The 19,507-nt window shown below is 38.0% G+C and overlaps 1 protein-coding gene across 5 annotated transcripts in view; it reads left to right on the top strand.

Moving 5' to 3' along the window:
- Nucleotides 1-19,507, top strand: part of cog5 (component of oligomeric golgi complex 5) — a 104,336-nt gene that overhangs the window by 40,416 nt on the left and 44,413 nt on the right. For all 5 annotated transcript variants that reach the window (XM_041202368.1, XM_041202364.1, XM_041202366.1 and 2 more), the window contains 3 exons: nt 2,289-2,419; nt 18,389-18,554; nt 18,761-18,870. In XM_041202368.1, the coding sequence (XP_041058302.1) occupies nt 2,289-2,419; nt 18,389-18,554; nt 18,761-18,870 (407 nt within the window). The remainder of the gene's footprint in view (nt 1-2,288; nt 2,420-18,388; nt 18,555-18,760; nt 18,871-19,507) is intronic.

Here is a 19,507-nt window from a genome sequence, read left to right as displayed (position 1 = left end):
TTAAACTCAATATTAAGGCAAATACGAATGATGATGTAGAATTGAGTCTGGAATAGAGCAACATGCACTGGAGTCATTAGCAGAGTGTGTAAAAGATAGCAAATGATATGCTTGGACTGAAATTATTGAGAAAATGTTTCAGACGTACTGAAAACTGAATTAATTAAAAATAAATCAACAGTGAATTAAGGATCAAGACAGTTTGTTGCTGATATCACAAACTACAGGTTACACTTGAAATAGTAACCATACGTTATTTAACCGTGGAACATTGCCTTGCACAGAGCATAAGTCATTATATATTGAAAATAGCCACAGTTCAGTTCAAGATGTGTTTTGAGTATTTTTAAAAGAGAATAGAAAGGTGGAGCTATTCTTGGAGAGAATTCCTCAAGCCTCTGCAGCCAATGATATGGCAGTGAGAGGAGCTAGGGAGAATGCTTAAAATGCTAGAATCATAGGATTGCAGCAGTTGGGGTTGGGTGGGGTGGGGTGGGTCGGGGGCATATAGTGAGAGGAGGGTGTTGAGACTGGCGAGATAGGCCAAGATGGGTTTAAAGATGAGGTTGAAGATTTTAAACTTGGTACTGAGGTATGAGGATTAGGGTTAGGGTAAATGGGTATGTGGGTTTGGTGTGTGCAGTAGAACCTTTAACGCATTGGAGTTTAGGGAGGTCATGTAGGAGGCCATTAGAGTAGTCGGATCTGGAGGTGGCTAAGGCAAGAATAAGGGTTTCAGCATTGGAGGGACTGAGATGGAAAATGTGGAGGTTGATGTAAGCAGTGCTGGAGATAATATAGGTCTGAAGTCCAATTTGGAGCTGAACACAACATTGTTCAACTTAGCCTGTAAGACTAGATGGGAAGGGTTAAAATAGTGGTAGCTAAGCGGTTTGTAGTGCCTTTTTTTCTCAGTAACTGAAATGTATAATGTCAAAAGTAAGGTTTAAAAAAACATATTTCACAATAATTGATTAGATTTATCAATTGAACTGTTTGCTACTGACATCTCAAACTACAGACTACACTTGACTTGAAGATGGTAGCCTCTTCCCAAAATGTTGGGTCTGAATTGAATATTTTTGTCTAAAATGCTCACTGTTATCTGGGATAGGCTGCGGGGAAGCAACTAAGCTAAACAAATGATAAAATGCCTCCCTGAGCATTTAGCAACTTTTATTTTAGTTGTTTTAGAAAATTGTTTGAAGAAAACCTTAAGGAAAAATTAGAGAGCTTAATTTGGGTAAAAGTTATTGTTTTTTTTTAAATGAAGTACACATTTGTTTCTGTGGATATGGAAGAAAAAAATACAGACAACTGATTGTGCATCTGTTGCAGCTTTAGTTGGTGTTTGAATTAAAAATATTTCATAAATTTCAGAAAATGTTCAGCTGCAAACAACACACACAAACAGGGTCTTCCCTTAGCTCTGAAGAAGAGTCATACGGATTCAAAACATTAACTCTGTTTCTCTCTCTACAGATGCTGCCAGACCTCCTGAGTTTTTCCAGTGTTTTCTGTTTTTATTTCAGAGTTCCAGCATCTGTAGTATTTTGCTTTTATCTTCCTAATCTATTGTGAGTTCTTTATTTTTACAAAGAACACAACACTCTTTATCACCCACGTTTTGTTGATAGAAAATGTAAATCATTCTAATTAATGAAATATTTCAGTCAGGAAAGAAAGAGAAAAGAAAATAAGTGCTTACTAAAAGCAAAATGATGACTGATTTATTGATAAATCTGACCTACAATTAATGTGTCTTTAACCCAGAACTTTGAGCCGATGTCCTTTAGTTCAGAATGGGTATAATTTAAATTTCCTGAAAGATGTGTAATTATCTTTTATTGAAAGAACTACCCATCACACTGGTCAGATGAATATATGAACTATTTTTATTGAACCCTGTACACACAGAGCATTGTCTTAAATTTTGTTTGAAAGTTGAATGGAGGGAGTTAATTCTATGGTGGACCTGCAATGCCAAAGTATGTAAATTGAGGAATGCCGCCCATAAGGTTAACTGATACACAGAATGGAAATATCATACTGATGATTCTTAGAGAATGGAAGTAAATGTATTAGTGGAGAAATTACTTTGATTTCTATGTGTAACAACATCATAACTAGATATATTTATTGGAGCAATTATTTCCCCATTGTTGATTAAATTATCAAGGAAATTTTATATATCTCATTTGTGAAATAAATATTGCAAAGTATTGAAAAATGCTCAATATTTAAATAGGATTCACTGAAAATAATGACTGCTGCCTTTTGTTTTACAGATTATCTTTCACAAGGAATTGATCTTTCGGGGATTGAAGTCATAGAAAATGATCTTCTTTTTATTTCAAGAGCCCGACTTGAAGTAGAGAATCAAGCCAAACGGTTGCTTGAGCAGGGAATGGAGACACAGGTAAATGCCTAAATCTGGTATTGAAGTAGGAAGTTGGCATCTCAGCATTTCAAGTAACAGATTTTGAATGATACCAGTGTTCATTAAATAAATCATGCAAGTTGTATATATCAAGAATTTTTAAAACATGCTTATGTATATTACATTTTTAAACTTCTGTGTCATCATAAATTATTTTTACTCATTTGTCGCATCAATTGTACTAGTAGTATAATGATGCCTTTCTAAAATGGTCTTTAGCTTGTTGACTTTAGAGTTATTTTATTGCAAAGTTTTAACATTAAACATTTTTATTAAGAACATAAGAAATAGGAGTATATCCTATGCCCCTCAAGCCTGCTCCTCCATTTAATGCGATCATGTCAGATCTTCAGTCTCAACTCCACTCTCCTGCCCAATCCCAATATCCATTGATTCCCTGAGAGATCAAAAACCTGTTTACCTCAGTCTTCAATATCCTCAGTCATGGAACATCCACAATCTTCTGGGGTAGAGAATTCCAAAAATTTTTATAAGCCTTTGAATGAAAGAAAAAGTCATCTCAGCCCTAAACGATTGAACGCTTACTTTGTCACTGCCCCAATATTCTAGGTTCCCAGCCAGGGGTAACAACCGCTCTCTGTCTACTCTGTGAGGCTCCTTCAGAATCCTGCATGTTTCACTGACATCACCTGTCATTCTTCTAAACATCAGAGAGTGTAAGCCTAATTTACTTAGCCTTTCAGTATAGGACAATCCTCCCATCTCTGGAATCAAGCTAATGAACCTTTGTTATACCGCCCCCAAGGCAGGTATATCCTTCATTAGATAAGGAGACCAAATCTGTGCATAGTACTTGATGAGGTTTCATCAAAGCCTTGTACAATTGTAGCAAGACTTCTTATTCTTGAACTCCAATGACCTTGCAATAAAGGTCAACATGCCATTTGCCTTCTTTATTACTAGTTGTACCTGCATGCTAATTTTTTGTGTTCCTTGTACGAGTATACCCAATTTTTTCTGAACATTAACATTTAGAAGCTACAAGCCTTTTAAAAAATATTTTGCTTTTCTGTTCTTACTACCGAAGTGAATAGCCTGTCACTTTCCAATATTATATTTTGTTGCCCACTCACTCAGCCAGTCTATATCTCTTTGTAGCCTTTCCCTGTCCTCACAGCTTACATTCTCACCTAGCTTTGTATCGTCAGCAAATTTGGACACATTACTCTCAGTCTCTTTGTCTAAGTCATTAATTGAGATAGTAAATAACTGAGGTCTCAGCACTGATCTTTGCTGTGAAATTCAACCAGATGTAAACATTCAGCGTGAACATCTGCATCAACAGAAAGATGGAGTAATCATCATGATAGGTTTCAGTGAAAGATACTGTAGTTCCAGTTATACTGGTAGTTTTGAGAGTTTTTTTAAAAAGTCTTCATTCACTTGAATTTATAAAAATTGCAGTTGCAATAATGGTTACAAAAGATACAGGGTACATTGTGCATACTTTACAGCTAGATAATCAACCTGCAGATTACCTTCCCGCTTTTTAAGAAAAAGGGAAAGCAATTTTAAAAGGTTTAAAAGGAGATTTAACAGAGGCTTTTAACATTATGGAAAATTTCGATAGTCAATCAGGAAAAGTTATTTCCTCCCATTTGGGGAGTAAGCGATGAGAAATTTAAGAGTGAGGCAATAGGTTGGGAGACATTTTTTACACAGAGGATTGTTCTACCTTGGAATGTTTTGATACAGGAAATGATTGAGGCAGAAAATTGCTTTTAGAGAAATAGGAGAAACATTTAAAACCAAGAAAATAGGAAGCTATGGGGGTGTCACTAAACAGTGGGAACAGTTTTGTATTTTTCTAGAAAACGAAGGACTGAATGGCTTTTTGTTGTGTTGAAAACATCTTTTGTACAGTGAAATCATTTCCACAAACAGCCAGGTTAGATATTAATTTACCAGTAACGATAGCATTGTTTATTAGCTACATTTTTCCACCTAGTTGCAGTCAAGTTACTTTTGGAAATGTTTTCCTACCTGCCATGATCTGTTACCATTTCATAATTGGCATCACAGTTAACTATCCTTACTCTGTTGAACTCACCAATGTAAAAAAAATACTTTATTATGAAAGCGAGCTTTGACTTGAAAAAAGGCAGCGGGCTGTTAATTCTTTGCTTATTTTACCAGCCTCATTAAACACTTGACATATTTATGGTAAGTGGTTCTGTAAGGTGAAACTAAAATGTTCAGCCACATCTGTGTTAATAAAAGCATTACTCAAATCTATTAATCTTTTGTGATTTGATGTTTTAGCTCATCAGCACTATCTTTGTGTAAAGAGAAGTAATCCTTAATGCCTAATTCATTAATGCTAGTAACTGGTAGTTGGATGTGAAATCTAAATGAGTGGTAAGATTCTTGTTTAACACTCCTTCCATATTGTGTAGGCTCCTGACCTCGGTTTGAACATTTTGGCTAGAAACAAGGTACGATCCCTGAATGATAAGAGGACAGGAGTTAAATCAGAAGAAAGTTAAATTGTGCAAAAGCTCATAAGATGGTTATTTCCCATCCAGTTGGTTCAGATGGATGCATGTGCATGGTACAAATTTTAAAGAGATGTTTCTGCCAGTTAAGTAAGTCACTAGCCCTCAGAAATAACACCGATGCATGAAAAAGGGACATATTCTTTTGTGCACACGCTTTTCACCATTACCCATGATCCACTATCTCAGACCAATAAGCTGCTTTGTCATCAGAAGACCTAGCATAAAAATGATGCAAATAGAAATAGAAAATGCTGGTAATACTCAGCAGGTCAGGCAGCATTTGTGAGGAGAGAAACAGAGCTAATGTTTCAGATTGGCCTTTCATTGGAACTGGAAGAAGATAAAGATCTAATAGGTTTTGAACAGGGGGTGGCTGGGATGAAGATGAAAGAAAGGCCTGTGGTAACATGGAAGACAGGGGAGATTGAATGACAGACGAGTTAGTCTTACAGTGCCAAAGGGAATGTGATAGGGCAGGAAAAGAAACAAAAGATGTGCTTAAAGCAGGTATGCAAACATGAAAGCAAACAGAGAAAAACTGAAACATGCAAAGGAAACAAAATGGTGGGGACAGACCTTATAGTCTGAAATTTGTTGAACTCAGTGTTGAGCCTGGAAGGCTATAAAATGCCTGATCAAAAATGAGTTGATGTTCCTCAAGCTTACATTGTGCCTCACTGGAACAATGCACAGGCCAAGGGCAGAGATGTCAGTGTAAAAGCAAAGTGAAGAATTAAATGATATGCCACCAGAAGCTTGGGGGTTATGCATGCGGACTGATTGAAGATGTCCCGCAAAGGGTTCGCCTATTCTGCATTTGGTTTCGCTAATGTAGAGGATACCACATTGTGAGTAGCTTGTACAGTAGAGTAAATTGAAAGAAGTTCTCCTAAATTGCTGCCTCACCTAGAAAGAGTGTTTGGGGCCTTGGATGCTGAGGAGAGAGATTATAAAAGGGAGGTGTTACATTTCTTATGTTTGCATGGAAAGGTGCTGTGGGATGGAGACAGGATGTTGGGGGCGATTATGGAGTAAACAGGGTATCAGGGAGAGAATAGTCCCTTCGGAATGCTGAAAGGGGAGGGGAAGATGTGCTTGATAGTGGCATCATGCTGGAGGTGGCAGAAATGGCAGAAAATGATCCATTGATCACGGAGGCTGGTGGGATGAAAGATGAGAACAAGGGGATCCTATTTTGGTTCTGGGAGAGAGGGGAAGGGATGAGAGCAGAAGTGCAGAAAACATGGTGGGGGGAATCCTCGGTTGAGGAAAAAAGAAGACTTCTCAAGTGCTGCAGTGGAAGGTTGCATAATCAAAATAGATGCGATGGAGATGGAGGAACTGGGAGAATGGAATGTGGTCCTTACAGGGTTTAGGATGTAAGGAAATGTAGTCGAGTTGGCATTCTTCAATCACCAAATGTTAGCAGTTTTCTTGCTCCCAAACTGTCAGACCAAATCTTGCTGTTAAAGTCATGTAGTGACATAATCTACTGAAAAGTGAGTGAGTTGCAAGCAGTGGAGCCAAGAGTTCAAATTGGCTTGAGAATCAATCACGGAATACTGACTAATTTTCTCCCCACAGTCAGGACCAAGAATTACTTCACCTGCCATTACCCGCCAACATAACAACACAATTTTAAGTTATATTTATAAGCTGGAAATATGATGTGAGGGGCAATGGTTTGCCTAATATTTGAAGAGTCTAATAAACACTTCTCAGAATTGGCCAGCACTTTCATGGTACATGTTTCTGCTTGCCAGAACCTTCTTTTGACCTTTGGTAGAATCTCAGATGATCTGTCTGAGGCATAGCTCTACCCTGTTTCAATGCTTAATGTTTCATTTCACTTTGCAACCAGTTAACTTGTACTCCTCCATATCCACTTGTTTTGACTTTGTAGGTTCTCTAAGAATTACTTGGAGATCACAGGCTCAGTTTGTAAACTACGGTCTTTGTCTGTTGGTGTTAAAACTGAAATAAATATTATTTTAGTGACTTTTGAAGCTATAAGGACCTAAGTGGACATTAGCATATGCTAACCATATTTATGATTTCGGAGAAATAGTGGTGATCAAACTTCAAATGTAATTGGAATGTTATGATATTAGGGGTGTTCTCAAATGTTTCCCCACATGATTGACGTGAAATGCAAATATCAAAGGTGATTCAATAGAGGGCAGATGCATAGTTATAAAGTATCCCAGAATTTCTGGTACATCCTAGGTTAGTTTTGAAATCAGTGAGCATGTTGAAAAGGTGTTTTTTTTACTGGCACTTGCTTGTTGATTTTAAGCCTGTGAGAGTGCTAAAAAATTGTTATATAGTGCTTTAGTTTCATGTAAGTATGAGCAGCAGGATAATGCTTAATGACAGAAATGCCTGGTGAAGCCATTCCCTTTCAGCTTTATAGCAGCGAGTTGAGAATTTTCACCTGTCAGTATCTTCCGTCTATGTGAAATGATAGACATGCAGTCAATCCATTTGTCATGGGATAGTTTCACATGGTGCACTTTTGCTGATGGTTGAAGAGACCAATCTGAGAGGCAGGTTCTGCCACAAGTGCCACATATGAGGTGATTATCAGGTATCATTGTGGAGTGCTATTTTCAGCATTGACACCTGTTGTCATGATGAAGCAGCCATTGTTGGCCAGCGTGCACCACCATGACAATGTTGGCATTTCCCTTTGTTGTTGACGAGTGTCTCCCAATGTTTAGGACCTTCATGTCACACTTGCAAGCATCCTTGAATTGGAGCTTTGGTCTGATCCTACTGGTCTTCTGGCTTCACCTACCTCCCCATACAGAATACCCTTGGGATTGTATCCATCTTCCATCCTGTGAACGTGCCCAAGCCAGGCTAGTTGCCTCTGCTTGATGAATGTTCACATACTTGCAGGCCTTTGGACTGGGTCTTCTGCCTTGGAAACTCACCTATTGTCCTTAATAGTACAACAAGGGTGGAGGTAGCCAATTAGGATTCTGCCTTCCAGAAGGGAGCACCAGCATTGACAACATGGTGGACTTGGGAACTGTCGTGGACCCAAAGTTCGGGTTCCGCCACCCACTGGAAAATTCAGCTCAGAGTCAAAAGGCTACTTATGGCTTATTTTATACTGTGCTCACCAGCATCGTATTTTCTCTGCAGATTCCATCTTGCATTTTCTGACTTTGATACCCCTAACAACTAGTTTGTGACCTATAATGATGCCAACTCCTCATTCAGCAGTAGCTGTACTCTTGAAGCTGCCAGTTGCTACCCTTTGTTGCTCGCCATTGACTTGTCAGTTTTGTTGCGTAGACAGAATGCAGCACACTTGTTCACAGCTGTTTTGAAAAGAGCACAATAAAGACGAAGCACAAGCATGGTTAGGATATGGGAGGCAGGCTTTGTGCAGGTATGTTTAAACTGGTAGCTTAACCTTCTAGTTTGAGCTAAAATGCACCCACTTTTGGAGCCAGGGGAGTTTAAGCAGCAGAAGAGACAAAATTGGGAGAGAAAGGGCAAAGGTTGCATTAGTTGACCAAGGATAGAGCTGTAGAGGAAAGGAGCTGGGTAAATAGCTGCCAGACCATAAGCCATCTTACTTTTTTATTCATGTAGCATTTAATATAATTATAGAAGGGTTACAGCAGAGAATTAGGTCATTTGGCTCATTGTGTGCCTGCTGACTCTTTGAAGGAGTAATTCATATAACACCACTTCCCACCTTCTCCCCATAGCCCTTCACATTCTTCCTTTTTAGATTATAATCCAATTCCCTCTTCAGTGCCTAAATTGAACTTGTCTTCACCACACTCTCCAGCAGTGCATTCCAGATCCTAACCACTTGCTGCGTGAAGAAGTTTTCCCTAATGTCACCATTCTTCTTGGAACTCAACTTCTGCCCTCTGGTTCCTGACCTTTCCACCAATGGAAACACCTATCTATTCTGTCCAGACCCCTAGTGATTTTGAATACCTTTATCAAATCTCCTCTCAACTTTCTCTTCTCCAAGGAACAGAGTCCCAACTTCTCCAATCTACGTAATTGAAGATTAATTAATAATTAATCATCCTTGGAACCATTCTCATGAAGTCTTTTCTTCACCCTCTCTAATGTCTTCACATCCTTCTTAAAGTATGGCAGCTAGAACTGGATGCTGTACTCCAGTTGAGGCTGAACCAGTGTCTTATTCAAGTTTAACATAAGCTCCTTGCTTTTGTACTCTATGCCCCTATTGATAAAGTCTAGGATGCCAAATGCTTTACTAACCACTCTCTCAACTTGCCCTGTCACCTTCAGCAATTTATGCACATATACACCCATGTTCCTCTGCATCCTCACTCCTTTTTAGAATTGTACCCTTTATTTTATATTGTCTCTCCGCATTCTTTCTACTTCCCAAAGTGAATCACTTCACATTACTCTGCATTGGATTTCATCTGCCATTTGTCTGCCCATTCAGCCAATTTGTTTATGCCCTTTTGAGAAGTTCTACACTGTCTTCTTCGCAGTTCAAGATAATGTCTGCAAATTTTGAAATTATGCCCAGTATACCAAGCTCTAGGTCATTAATATATATCAGGAAGAGCAAGGGTCCCAACACTGGGTCCTGGGGAACTCCATTATAAACCTTCCTCCAATCGGAAAAAGCAGTATTTACCACTACTGTTTGCTGTCACTCAGCCAATTTCATATCCATGTTGCTATTGTCCCTTTTATTCCATAAGTTCTAACTTTGCTCACAAGTCTGTTGTGCGTCACTGTATCAAGTGCCTTTTGGAAGTCCGTGTACACCTCATCAACAGCATTACCCTCATCAATAGTATATCAGCTTAAATAATGTGCTTTCCTAGATTGGGGCTTGAACTTCTAACTATGAGACAAAAGTGCTACCTGATGATCCAAGTAAATGCTAGAGGTAACAAGGTATGTTCCTATAGAGAACATAAATTGAGGTATATGGAAAGAAGGTGGCGATTAGATTTGGTTCCATTCAATCAACACAAATTGGCCAAATACACTTTCTCTGTTCATTAAAGTTCATCAATGAAGTTCTTGTGACATATTTTCCCTTCCAGATCTGGCACAGTTGTGCTCCTGATAGTAAATATATGTATTGAATTGCTGCAACCAACCGCAATATTTTCCTCATTTACTTGTATTGAAGTAATCGTATAGTAGAATTACAGCTTGATATGCAGGAGATTATAGCAAATAGCAGGTGTGAAGACATGTTAACTAAAAGCAAAATCCTGCAGGTGCTGGAAATCTGAAATAGAAACAGAAAATGCTGGAAAAATTCAAGTCTTGCGGCATCTGTGGGGAGAGAGAATCTAGAATGAGTTACTGTTTAAAAATAAGGGGTCATTCATTTAAGACAGAGATGAGGAGAAATATTTTCTCTAAGTGTTGTGAGTCTTTGGAACTCTCTTCCTCAAAAAACGGTGGAAGCAGAGTCTTTGAGTATTTTTGATAGATTCTTGATTAACAAGAGGATGAAAGGTTATCGGGGGTAGGCAGGACTGTGAGGTTGAGAACAAAGAAAAGTACAGCACAGGAACAGGCCCTTCAGCCCTCCAAGCCTGCACCGATCATATTGCCTGTCAAACTAAAACATTTTGTACTTCCAGAGTCCAAAATATTTTAGTTTGACAGGCAATATGAGGTTACAGTCAAATCAGCCATGGCCTTATTGAATGGTGGAGCAGGCTCAAGTGGCCTTCTCTGAATTCGTATGTTAACATTTTGAAGAGCCAATTTTGAAGATGAGTCATATTGGACTCAAAACGCTAACTCTGTTTCTCTCTCTACAGATGGTGCCAGATCTGCTGGGTTTTTCCAGCTTTTTCTTTTTTTATTCACAAAAACATGTGGTTGATATACTTTTACAAAAGAATAATTCGAGGAAAAATTCTAGGTGTCTAAAATGTGATTAAGCAAGTTTTGCAAGTGATTTAATTGAACTCTTCATTGATTAACAAAGCAGAGTAAAATTCACGTTATCTAGATATGTTGCCATTCTACTCAGTGGCTGTTTTGGAAGGTTAAATGTCATTTCATCAGAGGCTTTTAGATTTTATAATTTACAGTGCAGTGTGGAAATGACCTTTACATCAAACAGAAAAACCGTGTATTCTTCAAGAACTTGAACTAAGTGTAGCAGGCTAATGACTTCTAATCAGTATGAAATTACTTCAGATCTTGATAATGCTCCTTCATTGTGTCCTGTTTCATATGTAAGAGGAAAAATCATACTGAGCCAGTGAATCAGCTGTAACATTGCATTGTTGTGAGGATAATTGCAGCAAATGCTATAATTGCATGTATTGTATAAAAGAGCTATGTTAACCTTTGTCAGTGGACAAGATTTACCATACTTTAAAAAGAACTCTTGAAAAACAGTGACAGGATTCTAATTCAATCCAAATTAAATGATGTTTTTAAGAACATTACATACAGCCCCTGAGGACTAAATATGTACATATACTGTATGTACTGGAGTAATAGTCAATCTTGTGTAAAAGTTGACCCCCATTTTTTGGCTAAAAAAAATCATTCATTTTTTATATTTCTCATGTACTTCTCATTTCTCATAACATTTGGCCAAAAAAGTGCAAACTCTTTTGTACACAAATTAATGCCTGTTTCCATGGGAGGTTATTATTTATTTATTTCTAAATAAAAATTCGACAATAAAAGTACTTTGTTGCTCCTTTTGTGTTACTTTTGGGGTTGGCGAGAACAATTTTCAAACTGGCAACTCTGCAATAGCAAGCTGATGGGAAAGAGAGGATTTTAACCTCTCAAGACTATTACTCGTGTAATAGTTGCGCCCCCACCCCCCTACATTTTTGGCTAAAAATTTAGTCATAGAAACTTGACTTTTACACGAGTGTATATGGTAGTGATTTTCACCCTTTAGGTCAAAAGTGTGTATCTGAGCAGCTGATAGTGTGATCGCACTTGAAGATATCTCTACATGCTGTATAAAATTTAATTATGAATAATGCTCCAAGAGAACTCTGATCACCATTTAGGCATCTGACTCAGTAATGGCATAGAATGGCAAGTTCTTACAACAAACCCAACTTGTATTTATGTAACATCTTTAATGTAATGAAACATCCCACAACGCTTACAGAAGTATTATAAAGCAAACTTTGGCCCTTCTTGCCTGCTGCGCCATTCGATAAGATCATGGCTGATCTGATTGTGGTCTCAACTGCACTTTCCTATCTGCTCCCATAACCCTGACTCCCTTGTCTATCAAAAATCTATCCAACTCAGCCTCAAATAAATTCAGTGATAGATCTCCTACTCCTTTCTGAGGAAGAGAATTCCACAGACTAACCACACACCGAGGAAAAAAAAATTCTCCCAGTCTCCATGTTAGAGAGACCTCTTGTTTTTAAACTGTCCCTGAGTTTTAGTCTCCCCCACCAGAGGAAACATCCTTCTGGCATCCACCCTATCAAGTCCCCTCAGGATCTTACAAGTTTCAATAAGGTCGCCTCTCATTCTTCTAAACTCCAATGGGTATAGGCGCAACCTGTTCAACTTTTCTTCATAAGATAAGTCCTGCACACCAGAAATGAGTCGAGTGAACCTTCTCTGAACTCTTCTAACACATTTATATCCTTTTTCAAATAAGGAGACCAAAACTGTGTACAGAGTTCTCCAAAGTGGTTCACCAATATGCAGGTACATCTGCAGTAAAACTTCCCTCCTATATCCCATTCCCTTTGCAGTAAGCACCAACATTCCATTTGCCTTCCTAAACACTTGATGTACCTCCATATTAACTTATTGTGATTCATGTGCCAGGACACTCAGATCCCTTTGCACCATCAAGTTGTGCAATCTTTCTCCATTTAAATAGCACACTGCTTTTCTATTCTTCCTGCCAAAGAGGACAAGCTCACATTTTCCCACATTGTACTCCATCTGCCAATTTTTTGCCCACTCTCTTAACCTATCTATATCCCTTTGTATGCTCTTACCTTATTGAGAAATTGCTTTCCTACCTATCTTGGTGTTGTTGGAAAATTTAGCTACCATACATTTGGTCCTCTCATCCAAGTCATTGATATGGATTATAAATAATTGAGGCCCCAGTACTGATTCCTGTGGCACTCCACTAGTTATAGCTTGCCAACTAAAAAAATTTATCCCAACTTTTGTTAGCTAACAACCCTCTATTCATGTTAATATGTTACACCCTTCACGTTGAGTGCTAGTTTTGTATAGCAACATTTGATGTGGCACCTTATCAAATGCCTTTTAGACACCCAGGTACACCATATCTACAGGTTCTTCTTTATCCACATTGCTTGTTACTTCCTCAAAGAGCTCTAATAAATTAGTCAAACATGGTTTCCCTTTCAGAACACCATGTTGACTTAGCCTGATCTCATTATGAATTTCTAAGTATCCCGCTATAACCTCCTAAATAATGGTTTCTAGCAATTGTCCTATGACAGATGTTAGGCTAACTGGCCTATAGTTTCCTGCTTTCTGCCTTCCTCCCCTTACTCCAGTAAAGGAGTTGCATTTGCTATTTTCCAATCCATGGGATCCTTCCAGAATCTAAGGAGTTTTTGGAAGTTTACAATGTCTCTGCTACCTTTGCATCTACTTATTTTAAGACCGTCAGATGCAGGCCATCAGGCCTTGGGGACTTGTCAGTCTTTAAGTCTAATAGCTTTCCAAGTACCTTTTCCCTGGCGATATTGATTGTTTTAAGTTCAAATTATGTTGTTCAGTTGTTTTAAAAATACAGACCACCCAAGGCGATATTAGGGCATACAGCTAAATGCTTTGTCAAAGAAATTGGTTTAAGCAGTGTCTTAAAGGAGGAAAGAGGGTTCGAGAGAGAACATAGAGCCTAGACAGCTGAAGGCACAACCACTAATGATGGAGCATTTAAAATTGGGCATGCTTAAAAGGCCAGACTTAGATGAGTACGGATTGTTATTATCTCTGTGGAAAAATTCGAACACCCAGTGATTAACTGAAAGAACTACACCACAAGATTTCACTTTTTTAAACAAAAACAAATGTCACTGTATATAAAATAAACTAAGCAAGCACTTCTAACTGTAGTTGTAAAGACTCAAATTCTTAAACCCCGTTCTATTTTTTAATTCCGCCCACGAGTTCCCTTATACATTACGAGATCCTGAGGGTTCATTCACTTCTGGGATCAAATCAAGGTGTGTCACAGCTCTCCGGAATTCACTCTGATTTACTCCTCAGTGTTCCAGATATTCTCTGAGGTATGACATTTCACAGGAATCCTTCTATTACCTTTTGGCTAAGTGACCATCCAACTCTTCTTCAAAACCTCACGGCTGTGGGTTCCTTAGTTCAAGAGTGAGGCTTCACTGCGTTGTTGTTTAGTGGTTCCATGTCAGAAAACCCCCTAGATTTCTAGTAGCTCTCTGCTCCTGGTCTCACAGCTCCTCTACAAGCCCTGGCAGACTCTATCCCTGCCTTCTCCAAGCTCCAACCAAGCTGACTGTTGACTGATTGTTTCAGTGAGCAAACACACAGCGATAAAGTAAAACAAAGGAAATCTCCTAACTCCATGGCAATGTGGCAAACTTCTGGGTGCTGCAAACAGAAATGTTAGCAGATTATCGTTTACCTTCAAAACAACCCTTTTGATTCTGTGCCCCACATGAATAATTTATCTCTAAGGAGGTAACAGCCGTTTTTCCAAACTTCCTGGTTCCATCAAGAATCCCCCTTGTTTACAAGGTACTTTAGCTTCCTTTCACCTGGAACCTACATGAATAATTTAAATTCTTCATTGAAATAACAGTACACATCCTAGCTCTGCAAGAGGTCAGAGATGGGTTATCCATTGTTTAAGGTTTTCCCATTTACAACTTTGACCTTAAAAAAGTAACTGTGTTTATTTTACAACGGTAATGAACCCAGGTCTGGTTAATTTACACTCACTTCAGATGTTTACTATTTTTTTTCAATCATGTTTTCCATTTAACTACATTTATAAAAAGTTACAATCTCCAAACTATAAGTTATGTTTCCAAAATATATATGAATTATGAAACTAGATATCTGCAATAAGATATCTCGGAGAGTTGAAAGCTCCTCTCGGGTCAGTTGTGACATCAAGGTTGCTATCGGTCTAGTTCAACCTGGCAAAGATGTGAATTCTAAAATTGAGGAGTTACTTGACCTGGAGCCAGATAGGTCAGTGCGAAAGGTAGGTCAGTTGCCAGGGAGAGGGCTGGAGCCAATAGCTGGGGAGCAGAGTTTGTTGTCTGGACGGAAGACTGACTACAGACTTCCCAATATTTAATTGGAGGAAATTTCAGCTCATCCAGTACTAAATGTTGGACAAGCAGTCTAATATTTTAACAACAACAGAGGAGTAGAGAGAGAGGTGGTGTGCAGATAGAGCTTGGTGTTGTCAGCCTGTGAAAACTAGTGCTGTGTTTTCAGATGATATCACCAAGGAGTAGCATGTAGATGAGAAATGGGATGGACCAAGGATAGTTCCTTGGAGTATACCAGAGGTAGCAGTGCAGGAGCAGGAAGAGGAGCCATTGCAAGTAATACTCTGGCTATGACTAGATAGATGAGAATGGAACCAGGCAGTTGTAGCCAACTGGATGACGGTGGAGAAACATTGGTGGAGAATAGTGTGGTCGACCGAGTCAAAGGATGCAGGCAAATTGCGAAGGCTGAAGAGGCATAATTTACCTTAGCTAGTTCAGCGTTAATATCCTTGTCTGTTTGTATACTGTATTAATTTCCTTTCATCAAGAAAGTCAGTTGAATAGTGTTCCAGGTGCTTGGTATCTCGATTCACACATGAAGAATGAGCATTTTGGGTGTGATACCAAAAAGTTGATGTTAACTGTGAAATTGCATCCCAGCATGATTCACTGCTTTTATGGGGGGAAAAATTGGCAGAGAAACAAAAAGGCAAAAGAACCCTGTTGATGAATGGAAAACATGTAGACATAAAGTTATAAATTGTTGATGAGCACAGCACAAAATTGGTGAGTCTTTCAAGCTCAATTATTATTTGTAGCAGGAGCCATTGATCGATATCATAAACATATATGATATTTAATTTGGCTGTCAAGACCATGTTGATTCTCAAACCATCACAGTCAATGTTAGTGTAGCATACAGACAACAGATGTTGAGTAATTTCAGTGATCAGTGTATCTTCACCCCCCGTTATATCGCATTTGTTTTCAATGCCAGGTGCTGCCTGTCTGCTAATTGCTAACGGTGGTTTAGAATGCTATAATATTGTTTACATAAATGTTGTATTTGGATTTTTTGTTGCTTTATATTGTCACTTAGATTAACAGTTAACAAATTTGGTGACTCTGCTTGTCACTTGTGACTGATAAGTTTTAAAGTTTATTTATTTAAGACCATTTAACATACTATTGCTATTATTTTGAATTATTTGGAACAATCTCATAATGAGCTGTCTGAATTATTCACTATCACCTGTCAGAGTGATTGGACTGAAAGTTGTTAATATTAGAGGATCAGTATTCTCTACTTTGTTATTGGTGATAGGATGAATAATATGAGTAAAACACCAAGAATCTGGGAAACAAAAACAGGATGTAGAAATGATAATATATTCAACTCTTTGGAAAAACCTACCTGCTAATCTCCAGGACAAGGTTTGAACAGTAGCCTTTTCCATTTTTTTGAAGATTACTAAAGTTTTCTGTGATAGTTTAAGCCAGTGGTAGCACTCTTGCCCAATTCAGAAGAATGTAGGGTCAGGCATTACTCCAGGAATTAAGAATATACATTTGGCTGATGTTTCAGTGTAGTACTGAGAGAATATCAGATTATTGGAATTATTACATCTAAGAGATGTAAAACTGATCCCCATTTTGTCTGCTGATGCAAAAGATTACAAGACACTATCCAAAGAACAAGGAAACTTTCCCAGCATCCTGGCTACCAATTATCCCTAAATAGCCCTATCTAAAAAGATTAACTGGTCACACTATTGTTTGTGGTTACTTGCTGTGTAGAAATTGATGGATTTGTCTGCATAACAACAGTAACAATAACAGTCAAAAGTAATTATTGGGTATAAATCACTTTTTGATATTTTCTGGAAAGCATGTTTTTATCATCAACTTTTTCTTATTCGTTTATTCATTTAAACTAATTTATAGAATGTGTTAATCATACATTTTATTTTTTCCTACTCTTTTAAAGCTAATATGTAACATACAACCCCTTTTCTGCTACATTCTACTGTCTAACTCCATCATCATCGATATCACTTTGGTTGTTCCCCCTTGTGGGAATGTAGCTAAACTACATTTGAGCCAGCTAGTTTTTAAAGGTTACCCATCTCTCCATTACACTTCTGCTTGCCAGTCTTTAGCAACATTTTATCCAGACTAGGGGTCTCCTTAATTTGCTGAAATTAGCTCTTCTCCAGAAAGTATTTTTATGCACTTTAGAAATTCCTCCCCTTCAAATGCAAATTAGGTAGATTTCTTTGTGATAATATTTTTGGAATACAGTCTAAGATTGATTTGAGACATGACATATCGTAAGTCTGGCTTGTTTGGAAGGAAGGGGTGATTTTGGGCATTTGGTCCCCAAAGCTTTCCACCACCTGGCATTTTCTTTGCCTTTTGTCTGGCTCTTTTGTAGACGAAGTGATATAAATTGATTAGTCAACGATCCAGCATTGTACCATGTGAGTACCAAGCTAGTAGATGGCAAACTGAATGAACCTTGATTTTTTTTTCACCTAGCAATTCCTATTTCAAATGAATTATTGCTGCTTTGACCTCTCAGCTTAAAAGCATGCATGCTTCAACAATGTGAATGTCCTAAGAACAGAAGAAATAGGAGCAGGAGTGGACCATATGCCCCCCTCGAGCCTGCTTCGTCATTTGTTATGATCATTGCTGATCATTTACCTCAACTATCTTAATATCTAAGCTTGCCTGCTAGTTTAGGGTATGAGAAACTTAATTGAAGTCTTGTAGTGTGATGATCATGTTTTGTTCGATGGTTGAATGAATAAGGAAAAGTACTGGGTTGCCTACTGTTGATTGAATGCTCCTTAATCTTTGTTTGAAGTTCAGTATCTAATCCAAAGCTTCCTGGGCAGTCTCCCTTTCCTGTTGCTTATCTGGCTATGTTTGGAGTTGGGGCATGATGTCAATAGTATAAACTAACTTAATAGAAAGATCACCTATGAAGGATAAAGCAAATACCTATAGATCATGATGAATCTTTAAACCAATGGTGCTAGAATATCTTAGGAGTCGGAACTTTTTGTTAGAAATGCCAATCTAAATTATATAGCCCTTATTTTGTTTAACATGGTAAATAGGAACAGATCTAGCAACTTATATCGTTATTCATGCTTAAGATTATGTTTTTATCTTTTCCTTAAAATAAGAATCCTACACAGGTAGGAACAGCACTTCAAGTTTTCTACAACCTTGGAACCTTAAAGGAGACGATCAAAAGTGTAGTGGATGGGTATCAGGTATCTCTTGAAGATACTATCAGTAGTGCTTTGGATATAAAAATGTTAACTCAACCCATTCAAGCCACCTCAAGAGGCAAGTTTGACTTTTATATAAAAATTATATTATGACAATAGAAATACAATTAACAAGATCATGACATTTGACAATGGCAAATACACTGTTTGAATGTTAATTTCATTGAAATGAGAGGCAGTGTTCTTAATTCTAAATTATGTCATTTTTCCCCCTCTCAGCCATTGTAATTTTGCATAATTGTTCTTGCTTTTCAAAATTTACAGGACCTGGAAGAGCCACAATGCCCACTCCAGGCAACACACCAGCATTCCGTGCTGCTCTTTGGACGAATATGGAGAAATTGATGGATCAAATTTGTGCTGCATGTGGACAAGTAAGATTCTGATGATTTTTTTTTTGTTAAATGTGATTGAAATTAGGTAACATCAATTAACAATGAATTCCTCATCATTTGTTAAAATTCCACATAAAAGGAATTGGCATCGTTCTTTGGCTCAAATTGTTTTGGATGTTTTATCAAGAAATTGGTACCTTGGAGGATGGGTCACACAATTTCTTGTGCATATAAGGCCTTGACCTGGTACATGCTCACTCAGTTTTCTCCTGTAATTGGCAGGAAAACTAAAGAGTTTTTGACAGTCTTGGAACTGTTCCTTTGGGAAGAAGACTAGATTTTCCACTTCTAAACAAGGATGATTATGTTTGATGGTGTTAGTTCCTAGTTGGGCAGGACTCACTGGAAAAAATTATAGTTCTATTTGGACTCTAATCAATTAGGGCCAATATGCAAAAAGTTCCTCTTATGTTCTTAGGAACAAAGCAGGAGTAGGCCATTGAGCCCACTCAAACAGGTCACGGCTGATCATTTACTTCTGAAGAAGGGTCATCTGGACTTGAAACGTTAACTCTGTTTTTCTCTCTACAGACGCTGTCAGACCTGCTGAGTTTTCCAGCAATTTTTGTTTTTGTTTCAGATTTCCAGCATCCACAGTATTTTGCTTTTATCTACT

The sequence above is a fragment of the Carcharodon carcharias genome, chromosome 13 (genome assembly GCF_017639515.1).
Source record: "Carcharodon carcharias isolate sCarCar2 chromosome 13, sCarCar2.pri, whole genome shotgun sequence".
NCBI classification, from domain to species: domain Eukaryota; kingdom Metazoa; phylum Chordata; class Chondrichthyes; order Lamniformes; family Lamnidae; genus Carcharodon; species Carcharodon carcharias.
The sequence above is the reverse complement of the archived record's forward strand: the minus strand, read 5'-3'. Positions and strand labels throughout refer to the sequence as shown.